A 16,967-nucleotide genomic window follows, 5' to 3' on the forward strand; every position below is an offset into this window, starting at 1 on the left:
TTTTCCCTCATTTTTTGAGAAAATATAGCTGCGTTAGCACGGTGATAATTTGTCTAGGCCAACTCATTTGTGCACTCGCTCTATACCTCCATCCATCCTTGGCTCCTCGGCTCATTGACAATCGTAGCCTTCTAAGCCATGACTTGAATAATTTATGCAATGGAGATTTTGTATGAACTGCATTTTCTTATACTGACATTCGAAAGCATCCCATAATAATTGTATTTGACATATCATCTACAGCGATATTGTAAATGGTAAATACAAAGGCGTATTTTTGTACCTGGATTATGAGAAGGTGGCATTGTCTCGAGAAGATAAATTTTTTTTTTATTCTATTAAGAGTTTATGTTGAAAGTTGTGATTCAAGAAAACAAGTATTTATAAAAAATTTCGGAGATTTTTTTCTTTCTATTTACTTTTGCTAGCTTTAAATGATTTTGGGATGAAAATTTTAAAAATTATATAACAATCACTTTTTTTTTTCCTGAAGCGGATGTATCGTACATGTCGGATACAAATATATCCAAAAAAAATCAAAAGATAATAAGTCCTAGAGTGCACCGGGTATTATTCCTTAGCCAAATACAAGACTATCTAATCTGCTGCCCCTTTAGCCTCATGATACACATGCTTTGTTTGCAAAACCATCCTACCACTGATCATAACTTGGATATCTCTGAGCAGCGGGTGGCACATGTCCATCCTCCACATCCTGTAGAATCCAACCACTAACTATAGCCGAATCATCTCCATCTTTCTCGAGCAAACCTTATTATTATTATTATTTGCCACAAAATAAACCAAGTATCTTTCGTTCAACTTTCTTTCACTTGCACATATCATTGAACTTGCTTATTTAAATAGCATTATCTTATCACTAGTGGCAAAACCATCTTGTATTCTTGCATGAAATCACTCAATTTTTTTTTTTGCATTTATCTTTTTCTTAAAAAAATATAATTCTGTCATATTTCTTGATTTTATTTGTCATATAAATGTGCATGCTAAGGTATTAACAAGTGCATATACAAAGCAATCATGGGTCATTCACGAATCTAAAAACTTTTGCCATGTCTTTCAGTCATTGCTCCAAGTAAATAAAATTTAAATATGGCATCTGTTACATACTTGCTTGTGGCTGGAGGCAAGCGTCTGGCCGGACTCCTTCGTGCCCCGCACTGAATCCTATGTCGGCATGTGCAACTGGTTTTTCACCTGTGGTGACCGTACCCGATTCCATCAACCACTTCTTTTCTGTAAGGATACCTTCCACCTATCCAAAGAACGTCTAAGATCTCACCGGGAGGTAATCGTGCACCAGCGCGGATCCAAGCCGACCGGCCGAGAGGGAGGAGGGAAGAAGAAGAAACGATTCTCAGAAGACTCAAGAAGGAGCAGTTATTAGAGCGCAAGAAGCCAACGGTAACCTAACCGCATCTCTTTGATTTCTTTTCGTTCTCGCCCTCCTCCCCTCTTTCGCCGCTCGATTCCTCCCCCATCGCCCCTCTCCTCAGATCTTAGGGCAATTCCTCGATCCAATCGATTTCTTGATTCTCTAACCTCTTCGATCCCCTGGAGCTCGATCTCCTTCCATCTTGACCTGCAATCTAATCGCTGTTCGAGTTCTTGGAATTCTTAGAACTGGAATTATCCGCATTGGCTCGCACCAATCGTCGTTCTTGCATGATATCCCCGGTTTCTGAGGTCATTATCAAGGGTTTATCAAACCCTAGATCTAAGCGCCATTCTCGCGAACTAATCTGGGGGTAGATTTGTAACTTGAACGAGTATTTATGGCGTATGAATTTTTTTTTTTTCGATGTTTCTTGGAACATTTCGACGTCCAAGCCTGCTCGTCAAGTGCTCCACCGCTTCAGCATTACTAGAAATCTTATCTCGATTCTCCTTTTGTAGTCTTTTGGATTGTATTGCGGAAATGATTAGATAGTTATATTTGATTTCTGATTCAGTTGGTAGTTCTTCGTTATAACGAAAGAAAATCTGATCTTTTTAGGTTTTCTTTAAGTATAATTGCATCAGAATATATTCCCTTGTTAATCCAATGGCCATATGGCTATCTGTTAACGGTAAGTTATATGTGTGCAGGATATCTTCTAAGTGGCAGGCAGAACTTTTTCTTCATGCTATTTCACAAATCTTTTAGGTGCAATAATGTATTACTGACAATGATGGATCAAGTACCAAGCTGTGGACGACTTAATAATTCTTTGTGGTGAAGAGAAAGTGTCCCACCTGTATGGGCGTTCAGTGTTGAGGAGATGTCACGGAAATTGCCTCAGGGGTTCTCCTTCTTTGGAAACGTTGGTTGGTTTGATGGCAGGAAGGGTGACTCGGCTGTCAAGAACAAATTTACTCCTTCCTTCAAACTCCAAACAGATAAAGAGATATACAGGCCTGGTGACTCAGTTACTGCAACCATAGAGATTTGTAGTCTGAAAATTTCAAAGGGGCTTACTGAGGCAGAGCATTCAAGTGATAGTATCCCTTCGCTCTTGGTCGATAACCTTACATTTGAAATTAAAGGTATTGAGAAATTGGACACTCAGTGGTTTGCCACACAGAAGCCATTACCTGGATCAAAGCAAAGGAGAGGTAGTTTTCTACTTCCTTTAAATTTATCTAACACTGGCATAATTCAAAAGATTGTTTGGTTAAATTGGTTGATTCTTGATAGTATTGGTGATTATGAGGATTGCACATCCTTGCTTTCTTGTCCACAGATTAAACATAAGACTTAAACCGAACACTCGTGATCTCATAATATGCAAAACTTGCACTCATGCCATTTCCTTATACGTGTTTGTGCTTGGAAGAGATTGATAAGTTCACTACCATATATAAGTTGTGGTTCTGTGTAAAAGATTGGAATGCCTATATGACGTAATTTAGCTTATATAGGAATATGGTCATTTGTCGCAGGATATAGATAAATGTTGGAAAAGACAAAAACCTTCAATAGATGTTCAACTTGATGGTCCAAACGATATCCAAAGTCATTATTTTAGCCACATGGAATGATAAAGACGTGGATGAAGACATTTCTGATATATAACTAAATCAAGGTGGATGAGTTTAAGTATGTGCTTGCAGAGTGTTGTGCACCTAGCAAGTAGGGGAGGTACACGGAAATATCATAAGAGATTAGTATGGCAAGAATAATATTCTCATAGAAAAATATAAGAATTTTGAGGTGCCTATTTGGTAAAATTGGTAGGGCAAAGTTTAATTAAAGTAACTTTGAAGAAGTTTTAGGAGTTGAACATAGAAAAAAAAGTGTGGAGAAATGATTGAGATGGCTTATTCATGTGAATGCATAAGAACTTCAATATGCATGGAAGGGTGGCAGGGGAAGGGGGAGCTAAGTACACTGAAGGAAGCGACATTAGATGTTTTTTCCTGTTTATCAGAAACACTCAGAAGTCAAGTCATTCTTGGATTTTAATCAAGAGATTTTCCAATTATATAATTCCTCATTTAAATTATTATTACTTACCTTGGTTGTCAAGATTAAAAAAACCTTTTTTTCTAAATTCTTTTATATTCTGCCTTCTCATTGACATGCTTCACATAAATTTCTAATTTTTTAAATTTTGATAATTTATTTAATATTTGCACATTTCCTGTTCTGTTACATTTTTTTTTTGTTTTTTAAATCAGTCGCACTAATTTCTTCCCTTTCTGAACTGATCTGGATAAGAATTGCGAGGAAGAATTTGAAAATGCATGCAGTGAGATATAGGAATAGATATTAAGATTAGGTTTAATGGGACAAATTCCTAAATGGTAATATGAGACTAGTTCGTGGAGGCTTTTTAGTTTACTTCTGTGACACTTGAATTCTGTGTTTTCTGCATTATTTTTATTAGCTGCTTAACTAGCAATATAATTAGTCAAATATTCTAATTCCTTTGACTTGATACCACTTGGTTGGTCCAATATACTGAAATGTGTTTCTTGGTTCACCATCTATCGTTGTTGAATTGCAGGTGAGCAATTGTTCCTGGACTCTCTGGTACCATCGATAGTATCAAAAGTGATTGTTTCTTATGGGGTTACCAAGACATGTAAGTTGACTCTCTAGTCTAGGTCAATGTCTATTCATATACTAAAGATTTGACAGAAAAGGGATCTAGATTGTTTAGCACAGTTTAGAGCCAAAGCAGTTTGTTCATATTCTTCTGTCTTTTATAACTGAAACTATTTACTATATTAAATGCTCAGAGAAAAAAATGTTTTGATTCAACCTGGCATTCTTATGATATTTAATAACAATAAATTTTCATATAAGTTCTAAGCCATGATATCAGAAAACCATTGCTGGTGCAATAAGCCTGTTCCTGTTTTGCTCAAAAATATTAAAAGCTCTGTACATCGAAATGGCGCTACACTTTGTTTGTTTTGAGTTGCTATGAAACTAATCCATGTAATTGAGCCTAATGGTTGAGAGGCTATGTTGTTGGCAGAAATGTCAATGAAGAGTGTAACTATGACAGATTGATGATTAATGTCTTTTACAAGACTCTAAGAAGAAAGGTCTGGGGATGATGGCTTGGAGTTGTTTGACACGTAATTCATCGATAAACAGTTTTAGTCCTTTCTTATTTATTCAATCACTTATTTTTGATGGTCAAGTTGATTGAAAAAATATTATGGAAGTCAGACATGAAATTCATTTTGCTTGTATCTGTGTATTTGATTCATGTTCACCTCATAAGTTGAGAGCCACTGAAAGTTGGTTAGATGTCTATAGGAAAGGGAGATGGGCTTTCAAAACAGTATTGAAGAGTGTTTTAGATTCAAGATCCATGCGAGAATAGAAAGCAGCAATAAACCAAAAGCAAATGAACTCAAGGGGCACCCTCCCTTTTGGAATTGGATCCCACTCGAAATGGTTACTGGTAAAGAGTGTGTTGGCATGTGGGAAGTGGGACCAGCAAGATATGTGAAATAGATTACTTATCCTTGGATAATGGAAGGGAGGATGAGATCTATTATGTTCTTGTCATTTTCTTTTTTAAATAAACACCTAGTTGTCACAAAAGTTGACTGTTGCATGGAATTATTTAGGTTCCTGATTAGACATTGTGGTGTGTCTGATTCTGACTAACGAGTATAAGACAGTTTGTTTTGAGTTAGCAATTAGGAGGCTTTTTTTTGGATGTTCAATAATTTATAGGCATTATGAAAATTATGTTTATTACTTTTTTCAGCATTCTATGGCTTAAGGCACAATTTTATTCAATATAACACTGGTTTCTGTATCTTTCTCGTGCTAAATGTGTTCTTTTATAAAATATAGTTTCAAACTTTGAGTGTGAACAATTTTATGCAGATTTAGTACGAGTTGAGCTGCCAAAGATTTTACCACCATCTTATAGGGGTACCAGCATTCGCTATATATATTATGTTAGAAGTACATTACGTGGACGCTGGCTTGTATTGGAGAACGGCGATCATAATAGGTCCACAAATGATTTAATTCAATTGGTTAGTTTGTCTATTGCTTAAATATTTCAACAAGGTTTTTAGTAGATAATTTTTACTGTACATTATCTACTGTCGTATATAGTATTCATGGTTTACTTTCTGGAGATGGCATGCTCATATATCAAATATTCATTTTTCTTTATTTTCTCTATTCTCTATGCATATGTAATTATTCTTTTTGGGAAGAGTTTGGGAATCCCTAGCCCATTCTCAATACATATATAATTATTTATGGAGTTGCTGATCTTTCTATCATTTTGTGTATGTGTACACGTCGTTGTGCTTCAGTTTCATGTACCCGTCTTGTAGGTTTTGTTTTGTTACAAAAACCAATGGATAATAAACTTTCTCCATTGTGGTTCACTGTATGAATCTCTTTTATGTTTTGCCCCTGTAAACAGAAATATCCTTTAGTAAGTAGGCCATCTGAAAGCCTTCATCGCAAGTTCCATCAATGCCCCTTCTGGACCTTCCCATACGACCAATTATAGGAACCCTTCTACCTTGGATTTCCACCCATTGGTATCTCTCCCCCCGTCCCTCCCTCTCTCTCCCTCTCCCTTCCTCCCTCCATCCTTCTATTTGGTTCTTCTGATCTATCTAGTGCAAACAATGCTAACTGTTGCTAAACATATATTCCAATATTAATATCCCTAGTTTACCTCTGGCATATTCAAAAACAGTAAATAGGTAACCACTTTTGACCTCAATTTGTTGTGACACTTGACACTGTACCAACTATGCTAGACATCTTATATAAAGTTAAGTTCAGCAGTATCGTTCTAATAAGCTTTGAGTCTGAGTAATCAACCCATATTGGACTTATTTAGTAGCATGGCCATTAAGGTACATTCAGTTCACATGATCTATTTTTCAGTTGAAAACTTGAAGAGGGTTTAGTGAAGAACTGATCTATTATGGAATCCATACACCCTAAACAAAATAAATTATCAATTAGGATACAATCACCTTGAGGTTGAATTTCTTCTTGCCGAGGGGCAATAGTGCAGAAGGAGGTTGCATTGCTACTAGAGCATCACCTCATTATGGTTGAAGAGCAAGGATTTTGAAATCATATGTATCTGGATATGTTAGTGCATGGAGCACTCACACTTGCAGGGCTAAATGATATGCCTTGTGAAAGAATAGTCTATAGATATGCTAGCCATGGTAAGATAGGTATATTTCTTCCTACCATTGTGATTAAGATAGCTTTGTGAAGATCAATTATCTTTTGAACTCTAAAAGCACATGTATAGTTGTTAGAAAACATAATGTACTATGAATTCTATCAGATGTCTTGTTGCTACTAAAATAAACTTTGATACAGAGTGAATACCCCCACCCGGCCACCCCCAAACCAGTCTTATTTCTTATTAGGAGTTTGTGATTGCTTTATAAGTACCCATAGACATATTTTGAACTTAGCAATAAAGTATAGTTATTGGAAAACATGATATAGTATTACTTCTCTCATATATGCATTATTGCTACTAAAAAAAACTTTAAAACGCAAAACAACAAGATGGAGCTCTGAAGATAGACTAATGTGAAATAACATTATTAAGTAAACTGATTTTACAGTATTATTAGTATGGGTATCGTGTGTTTCTCGAAACACAAAAATAGCCTCTCCAAACACGGGGGTGAGCCTACATCCATTTGATCCTCCGTAGACCCCATAGTGGCGGGAGTCTCGTGCATCAGGATGCCATTTTTGTTTTTCTGATAGCCTTTTATCATATCTTATGTTGGTATGTGACACTCTATGATATGCAGAATAAGCATATGTTACTAGGTGGATGTGTGCTCCTATATATGTGGACAATAATATTTTGCTAGTGAGTCCTCTCACTGTACATCTCTTATTCTACTTCGTGATGCACATGCCGTGTAGACAGGATGATCGCCATATCTTGGGTCAGTACAAGAAGAGTCAACACCTTTTCCACCAGAATTGTTATCTGTCTCACTAGATCTATCTAGTTGATCCCATCTTCATATCTTTAGGTAATGATTAAATAAGCCTTTTAAAAATGCTCAACCCCTTGACCAGTATAGTACGCTACTTTACTCCAACATATTATTTAAGAGTAAAGACCTATCAGTAAGTGATAAACCGATAATCCTTTTCCCAAGTGTCGATCTTTGTTCGGTGTCATATGCAACTGCATTTCTGCTAATCTCAACTAAAAGCAAGCCCTTTTCTCTAAGCTTTAAATGGTATCAGGTCTCTAAATGGTTGTACCAAGGGGGCAAAAATATCTGGAGGAATTGTTTGCGGCAGGTGAAGTTATTATTAATTTTAGACTGGTGGGAGAACTCCAGCAATCGATCTTTGAGTATTAAATTGTTGCAACTCAACATATTTTATAAATCTTGGTAGCAGGCGATGTTTTTTAAATGTTTCTGTCGTTAAGTGTGCATCCGTGTTTCTTCTTCTGAAAATGGTGCCACCTTAAATTATATGGTGATCTTTTTCTTGCTTCATTATGGTGTAATTATGCTTAACTTCATTTCTGCAGGAAGCTCGAACTCCTTTGCAAATATGGGTCTCACAAAAGAGCAACAACTTGCTGAATGAAGGTCAGGGTAGTTATATATTGATTTTGGATGCATGTACTTGAAGTGCTTTTGTTATGCATTATTTGTTTTATGTGGAGTGTTGGTCGCAAGTAAGCATGAAACAGATGCTAGTTAATACAAATTGATTTTATCTATCATTATTGACCAACAAACCTGCCGGACAATTGGGTTTTGGCTTTTTGAATCTAGTACCTCATATGTTATCTCATATTGATGAAGAGTGGAATAGGACACAAAGTCCCTTCTCATATTTGGAGTTTTCTATACTTGCTGTGAGAACCAAAAGCCTTTCCTCGACTTACAAATTAGCTATACAAGGCCTTTTTCACCCGTATTCTAGTATCATACGTTCTACTTCTTCCAGTATTTTTTTGTAAAATTCAATACCACATCATTGCAAAAGAGCCATTTTACTGTGAGTCGTTACTTCTCCTATTAGTTGGTACATCAGTAAGAGAGCTCTTTTATTATGGAAGGTGGTGCTCAAATATTGGGGCAGTGTGTTTCCTTTTCCATTCTTTGTTATTGTTTATTGTTGTTGTTGTTTGCATAGAATAAGAATTCTATTTTTCCTACTTTGTGGTATAAGGTCTTTTATTAGATCGGAATTTTGGGTCCAGTACGCCTAATCCTGCAGTATGCGTATATTTGCTAGTGTACATTTAATTAGTGATGTTTCTTTATTGTGTTGTGGGATGCTAATACTCTGGCATGCATTGAAATGGCAAGCTGCTTAAAAGATTTACAAAGGTAGGGAGAACTTTTTACCCTCACTTTTAGGATATTTGATTCTTTTGAAATTATGTTGTTGGGTTTTATAACAACACTTTAAATATGGTTTATTGCTTCTTATAGGCATCAGCTCAAACATAAATACTACAGCATGATAATAACTTTGAAACACTAGACGACAAAGATTGTATTAAAAGTGATTTATCAGAAGTGAATTTTTTGACATATTAGGATCAAATATTTGTTAAGTGTGTTGCTACCTATCCCTTTGTATTTTTGAATGCTGTATAACTTATAGATTAATATGCTATGTTATAGAGTTGTACTAAGCCTACTAGGTCGATAAATACACCTAGAAAGATATGGTTGATTTGTGTCATTTGGTGAGGCCATGGCAGACTCCATGCATGGGGAATGCCCATTATAGTTCTGAAGGTACATTAAACATTCAAATTGATACATTTGATTGTGACATAAGAATACAATTTCTAGTGCTATTACCATATCCTTGCTTGCCAAAATGTCAATACAATGACAACAAAAAATATTGAATTAAGTTTGACAATTTTTCAGGAAGTTTACCTATTGCAGCTGATCAATTGGATATTTACTGGAGAGAAAAAGATGCAGATTCTGAATGGGTAGGTTCGAGAAGGTTTCATGTTATAGTCCATTATTTTTTTCCTCTTTTAAGGCTTACTTTCCCTGTTCTTAAATTAACTTCTAAGTCTGAAAGTATTGTAATTTTATATGTTCTGTAAAAGAAAATATTGATTTTGTGTGGTCAAGTTATTGAAAACATCATTTAATTTTAGTATCTTGAAAATTCTATCATGGCTTTGCAACCAAGCCTCCCAAAAAGTTCAACTTTGAAATCTCATAGTTTCCTTCTTAAAAAATATAAAATGATTTTGAACATAAAGATTTTGAAACATGCTGTTGTACGGATGTTTTATTTCTTTGTTGCCTAGTTTCACTTGTATAGATGGCTTGGACAAGGTTTTAGAATTTCTTACCACCTGGTCATTGGTGTGGTACTTTAAAGTTTCAAGGAAGCCATTGGGGTCCTTTTTTTCTCTTTTTTGGGAACAGTTGGTGAAGTTTTTTGGAATTAACAGCTGCTACCTACACAGATATGCATGGATGCAACCACAAACACGGAAACACAAACACATAAAGAAATAGAGGTGCTCTGAGATCTTGATACCTTCTTGCTCAGCATGAAAGTCAATTTACTGATACAAGCTGTATATTTTGAAGAATTTGGTGATTGAAACATAAGCTTTGGTTTAGTAGATTCTTCACTGCACCTATACCATAACTGTATCAGAGAGAATACCCTTTATTCCTGTCTGTCTCAGAATCATTTGTTTGTAAATTAGTTAACATGTACAGAATCCATGCTATGTAGTTCACGCACACAAAATCGGTCATATAAAACATCATTCTACTGTTACTTGAAGACTCAATTTCAGATCTGTATTTGTATTAATGCACGTAAATCTCTTGGTAGGTTCGAGCAAATGAGAATTTAGATGGATTCGAAGAAGGATATGACAGTTCAAGAGATGAAGTATCATCTGTTTCTTCCTATGATCCTACCAAAGGAAATGCTGACCTAACCCTTAGAAACTCTCTATCCTTGCAGTCAATTGCATCAAGATTTTCTAACAATGAATTCCAGTATTCTCATGGAGCGCGCTCAGGTTTCCCTTCATATAATCTACTTCCTCAACTGTCTGTAGCAGAGGTCATAGATGATCCTGGTGGAGGTAAGCGTTTTCATAAAGAAGAGAGGAAACATACATGTCGGTGTAAAAGAGACCCATTAAACAATGTGTGCTTCACAAGGTCACAAGTACCTCTAATGTGTGGACCACTAGCATTTGATGTGGGGCTTACACCAAGGAGTTATGTGGTTCACATGGCATGTGGATGGTTTTTGTCTAGACTTGCTTGTTTGCTACTTTTTCATCATTTTGATATATTTGCTATACAGTGTCATACTAGTTGTGCTACTTTTTGCCAATTATTTTTGTGCAACAATATCTCATTCTAACCATGCATTATCTCAGGATTTGTGTCACCACAAAAGAAGCTTAATACTTCATCAGCTGCTCCCTCTCCAAGTCAGCAAAGAAACTCTCAAGATTCTTATTTCTCTAAAGATGATATTGGATCACCTCATGCATCTAAAGCTGTTGATTTTGCAGCATGTAAGTCACCACACTATCTTTGTGTAATTTTACCTGTGTTAACACCTTTGCGTCGTAGTATAGTAAAGCTAATCTGCCGCAAACATTTTCTGCAGCAGAAGGCTTCATTCGAGGAAGATCTTACAATATCAGGATAGATGACCAAATTTTGCTTCGGTTCTCCCCAAGGAACTCTGACTCAACTTATTATTTTGGAGATATGGTACAAGTTTGTTATCCACACTTCCATTAAATTTCACACTTCTAAAAGCTTAATTGTTTATTAAATATATATTCTGAAAACAGATAGGGGGCACTCTTACCTTTTTTCATGGAGAAGGAGCTAGAAGATGCCTTGAGGTACAAGCATTTTGTCTTTATTGACTCCATACCCTTCATGAAAGTTCCATGTCCAAATCTTGTTGATGTTTCCAGGTCTCAATAACCTTGGAGACTTCAGAAACAATTGACCAGCATTTTGTCCATCCTTCAAGAAGGAGCTCTCCTACAATCAGAAAGGTAATTGGAATGTTAATCAAATATTGTGCATTCTCATCAGCAATTTCTTAAATCTTTTCTGCAGGATTTTAATTCGATTCATCTTATTTTGTGGAGAAATAATTAGTTAAGAACTTTTAAGCTTTTCTTTTGTTATACGGAAATATCTTAATCGTTTTTTCCTTGCGCATTTGTATTACAGATACAGAGCGAGCATCATGAGGTAGTTGCGGATTTGGTCCAGACAAGCTTTCTTTTATCAATTCCTATTGATGGGCCCATGTCCTTCTCCACCCCAAAAATTTCAGTGCAATGGTCACTACGCTTTGAATTTTTTACCACTCCGAAGGATGTGGACTTGACTAGGTACTGCTATAGTCGTAGAACATTCTATGGACATTATTGCTCGCACGTGCTCGCTAGATGTCTTTATCTTTAAAATTCTTTTGATTGCTATCTGATCTATATAGTAATAGTTTCCTTCCATGGATGCCGGTATGACTCTGCACTGCAGGTAGTTCTTTTTTCCTGGCCAATTGGTCACCTAGTGATATAGGTTTCACTGCAGGCCTCTCTTTTGCTAAAATTTGCCTTGCCAGGAATTTAGCACCAGGTTCAGGTGGTTGACATCGGGCTGACAGCTTGTCATAACATCCCCTCAACTCTTTCATGGAGCCATCTCCACTTAGAGTGGTGCTCTATAGCTGACTCTATGTTTGATTGCTAAAGGACCGGAAGACGATAATGAATAAGTTAAAACCACTCTTACAACCAGCTAGTAAAGTTTATATCTTCTATATCTTTTCATTCATAGGTAAGCAGGGTGTGAATCAGTGTTCAATAGGTCAAACAAAATTTATCTCCTACCTTATATTTATTTCTTTTTTTGTTTCTAAAGTATTCTCGAGGCATACATTAAATCACAGCAGCATAAGATATCTTATTACCAAATTCTTTTTGGCCAATATATTTCCTGTGACATTTTTTGCCTTTTGACTGCACATGCACCTCTTCATGATACTTTCCAGTGTCTGCTTGTGTGTGCTAGTAGTTGTATACGTCAACATATCATATAGCAGTTACTTTTGCAATTTCTTTTATAGAATGTTAGTCTAATTTGTTGACGTGGCAGGTTTGAACATCCTCTTCTAGTTGAGCAAAGAGAAAAGGGGGATTGGGTACTTCCTTTATCTGTATGTGCACCTCCTCTACGGGCACAATCTGTGCAAATGAGAAATGAGAAGCCCTGGTCTCTTGGAAATTTTTTTCGCACTTGAAGGTTAGCAAAAAGTTAAACCTACAAACCATTTTCCGGACTCCTTTTTTTTTAAAAAAAGGCTTTTTCATGCTTGTTTTGCATCTGTACTTGCCACTTGGGGTTTCATGTGAAATTGATGTTATATAGGCTGTAAACTGGTAGCAAAACATATCAGGTAGTAAAAGAATGTCCTAATGCAAGCTACTATAATACTTTATGAAAATTAATGTGGGGGATCGCAGGCAGTGAAATATTCTTCATCAACTATAATACTTTCTCTTCCTCATCCTTCTAATAATGTCTTTTTAGTCTTCCAGGCAGTGAAATATTCTTCTTCAACTGGGTTTTTCCTGGGAAACACTATGGTTTCATCAGAAATGTCCACCTAGCATTTGCAGTATATGATTTAGAAAGGTACATAAGATCTAGAAGAATGCGTACCAAAGCTTGAATTTTGTATCATTTTGTGACTACACAATGAATATTTATTTACATTCAAAGAAGAAACGGAATATATTACTCTACATTATTTGAGTGAAAAAAAGAAAAATAGAGAGAAATGGTCTTTGGATAAGAATTACCAACTGTCTGTGGAGATTGCTTTGTTGCATAGGACATATTACTTTATCCACTTGGGCATTCAATGTTATGGCTGCTCCAGTGTTCACTTGTGCGGCTTTAAGAATTTCTTCCAGTTTAATTTGATTCGTTTGAGATACTCATTTGACATGATTCTTTGAAAATTGGCTCTGATCATTATATCATTATTTAATTTGTTTACGTATTGCTGTATACATTTGATGAATGACATATTAACAAGAAAAATAAATATGAATAGGAAGAAGTCACATGATCTTGGCCAATGTATCTAGAAATCATGCCACAATCCATGACGTCGAACTTGTAGGTTTCTGCAACAAGCTGAATTCCTCTCATTACGCTTTCTTTCAATGTTGGATGCTGATCCCGTAAGATCTTGGTCCTTCGCACCTTGATCCATTTTAATCAAATGAGTCTGGAAACCATTTTTCATCAGACTTAACAACCTTAATACATTTGATGTGATAAGGGGAAGAAGAGGGGTAAAACTACTATTGGCTACTTCAATTTTTCATATAACCAAGTCGTTAGTATCACAACCTAACAAATGATACTGGAAAAATACTTCTAGGCCACTGTATTTCTTTTAAACAAACACTGCAAAATGTTGATCAGCTATCATCATACCAAATCAAGCTATATATGTTTGTTTTTAGCGATCTTCTTTTATGCAGTGTTATTTTCCTTGATCCATATGACCTGTGAAGTTCTGTTTTCATTTTCATCTTCAGCTTATTTTAGCGAAATATTGTGGATTGCCGACGAGAGGCTTGTACGCCGAAACCAGGGAGGTGATGTAGGCTTTCGCATGTTCTGCATTTGTCATAGCGCCATCCGGCTCTGCAGAGCTTCCCCTGAGGGATTGTGAGCCACCATATTGTACGACCGGCAGCGTCGAGCAAAACAAAACTTGTTGAAAATGAGAGTCTACCGATAACGAAACATGATGAATTTGTTGCTGTCGGATCACTTCTGTTAGCCTTCATTTGTCAAAATAAAATCGTTCTATGTGATATCCCAGATTGTGCATATTAAGCAGCGACGTTATTTTTATTTTTCTCAGAGCATAATGTGGGAACATTGTCTGGTTTCCTGTAGTGTCAGAAAGCCGAGCATCAACTAATCTCTTGCAGAACGGTACGGCCAAGGGAAATCAACTGATGATCTCTGCCATTTTTGTGTTTCTATTTTTCTAGACCGTGCATCGCCATGTCGATAGGTTGACTGATGTGGCTATTAGCTACGATTGGCCTTGATGTCAGACACGACACGCTCATAAGAAGTTTTCAGAGAAACTTGTATCTTAACAGAACCAATAGCCGGGGTTCAGTGCGCTAATTGGTACGACCGAGAGCGCAGGAGATAGCTCCATGGTGCGACGGACCATCCAGATGACAGCCAGAATTGGCCGAGATACAGAAGTCGCCACATCGGCGACCAAAGATAATTCTAGCTCTTCATCAGCTTCCTACGGGACACAAACCTGTGCATTGGATTGCATCTTTCTGTGGGTGTTGCGGTGCAGGCCTCTATTTCGGTTCAACGATTGCTATTTTTCCTTTCCAAAACCTTTTCAAAAGATCATTTTGTCGAAATATTTTGACCATGAATGTGTTTAGAAATGTTGATAGCTAGTATTCTGCCCCTGCCCAATTGACCTCACGTATCTCATCCGACACAACTAGCAAAAGTCGCTCTCATCTCAGAGAAGCATCTGCTGAATAAGATTCGCAATGCCGAAACACTTTCTTACCCTACAATAGGCGCAAATTTTCTGAACTTAAACTTAACACTCGTAACGTAATGTAAGACGCAAGGCAGCACACAAACTAGTGAACTACCAAAAAACGGAAACACGAAGTCGTAAATATACCAGACGGAAGCCTATACGGCTAAAGCCGCTACTACTACTACCAGCCAAGTCCAAGCACTTCTTAGGTGTAACCACCACCAGTCCCATGGCCGGCTGGCCGGCCTGGAAGTCACTGTCTGGGCGCCGATGGAGTGGGACTCCACTGTACCACTGGTCACATGACCGCCGGTAGGGTCATCGGAGACCTGGCCGGGCGCCGCCGTGGTATGATGGCCGGGGACGGCTGCATAGGGATGGGCGGTCGTGACTGGGCTGCTGGTGTAGCCAGGGCGGGCCTGCTCTCGGGCGGTGACATATATACCACAATTAGCTTTATTACCGCTATCAGTTCAAATGAAGAGTCTTCTGGCAGTTTAGTCTCATGAGCTTGCAAACATCTATCCAAATAGTTTTAAATATAGTCATGGCTGTCCATCTTACATCCATTATATACTTCTTTTTATGAAGATTGCAAGCTTTTTTCAAGGAGACGCTATAAAAAGAGCATGACATGGATTCTATTCCTTTCTTTCCTACCAAAGAATATCTCCTTTCACATAGATGGAGAAAATGATGGTGGAACAACCTATCTAATGTCCACTTCTGAAAAGTGGTCGGGTTCTTCCATGATTGCTCAACTAGCTGCAACCATCTATTAAATAACTTAGTTTTCTTTATATTTATTTTTCTTTTCAAATTTCGGTAATCTTGAGTGGGAACTGGCGCATATATGAAGCAAACTTTAAGGAGATGCCTCTCATCAAATGTTTAATGCATCTTATGTGATCACAAATAAGATGACAAATGAAGAATTTCACATTTAACTTCCAAATCTCGCGTACAAAAAAATTCTAAAAAAATCTTGAATTTTCTCCGTTCTTCCCCTCCTTGATCAATTGGAGGGACTGGAGCCATTTATAATTTGTAAAGATGTACTGTATGTGTCAAAATTTCGTAATCAGAAAATCTTGCAAAATTACGTTGGACAATTAAGAGGGGGAGGTGTAAAAATAATCCAAGAGAAAGAACGTGCTCATCAAAAATCTCAAAACATAAATCTTTACCCTATATATATGTGTTCATGAACCATGCAATTGCCCCTACCTGTGGTGCTAGGGGTGTATGTCATGACATTCACTTGCATAACCTACACTTTGAAAAAGATTGAACAAGGACAGCATACTCTTTTGTATAACTAAGAGCCATGTAAGGTTAACTATGCTGTGTTTGGTCAAAACTATGATCAAGTATATCAATAAAAAATAAAGACATTACTCTTACAAAACGAGCAATTCAAGTAAGCTCGACCATTTAGTCCAGCCTCTATCACTGGTGCGAGAGGTGTATGTCGTGACATTCACTCGCATAACCTGCATTTGAAAAGACTGTATAAGGATAGCTTACTCTTTTGTGCAATTAGGAGCCATTTAAGGTTAACTGTGCTGTGTTTAGTCAACAGTATGATCAAGTATATTACTGAAAAAAAAGAGAGCAATTCAAGTATTATCTATTCATTTAGTCTAAACAACAAGATAAAATATTAGGAGAATAATTATATATTTGGATGAGGTAAACATGAAGCCGATGCAAGAGACTCATCAATACAACTCAAATGTGAATCACCAATATTCTACTAAATAACTGAAGCTCTTAAGGGAAGTTTGTTAATTTATGAGGTTCCTTGCCTCCATATAAAACATATTACTTCAGGTTAATGGAACCTCAATGGCACACG

At 36.8% G+C, this 16,967-nt stretch overlaps 1 protein-coding gene across 6 annotated transcripts; it reads left to right on the forward strand.

Annotated features, from left to right (window-relative positions):
- Positions 1-1,122: 1,122 nt before the first annotated feature.
- On the forward strand, positions 1,123-14,442 carry LOC103718423. Of its 6 annotated transcripts, XM_026809005.2 has the most exons (16): positions 1,123-1,425; positions 2,110-2,616; positions 4,011-4,088; positions 5,357-5,511; positions 8,037-8,097; positions 9,403-9,470; positions 10,343-10,402; positions 10,478-10,601; positions 10,905-11,045; positions 11,141-11,247; positions 11,331-11,384; positions 11,460-11,543; positions 11,725-11,888; positions 12,655-12,801; positions 13,098-13,194; positions 14,112-14,442. In XM_026809005.2, exons 2-14 carry the CDS (start codon positions 2,283-2,285, stop codon positions 12,797-12,799), a joined length of 1,575 nt encoding a protein of 524 aa, XP_026664806.1. In that variant the 5' UTR covers positions 1,123-1,425; positions 2,110-2,282; the 3' UTR covers positions 12,800-12,801; positions 13,098-13,194; positions 14,112-14,442. The 6 variants fall into 6 exon arrangements, with proteins under 6 accessions (XP_026664806.1, XP_026664805.1, XP_026664804.1 ...); XM_026809004.2 differs by having other exon boundaries at positions 10,343-10,601; positions 13,090-13,194; XM_026809003.2 differs by having other exon boundaries at positions 10,343-10,601.
- The last annotated feature ends 2,525 nt before the right edge of the window (positions 14,443-16,967 follow it).

Source organism: Phoenix dactylifera, chromosome 1 (genome assembly GCF_009389715.1).
Source record: "Phoenix dactylifera cultivar Barhee BC4 chromosome 1, palm_55x_up_171113_PBpolish2nd_filt_p, whole genome shotgun sequence".
Taxonomy (NCBI): Eukaryota; Viridiplantae; Streptophyta; class Magnoliopsida; order Arecales; family Arecaceae; genus Phoenix; species Phoenix dactylifera.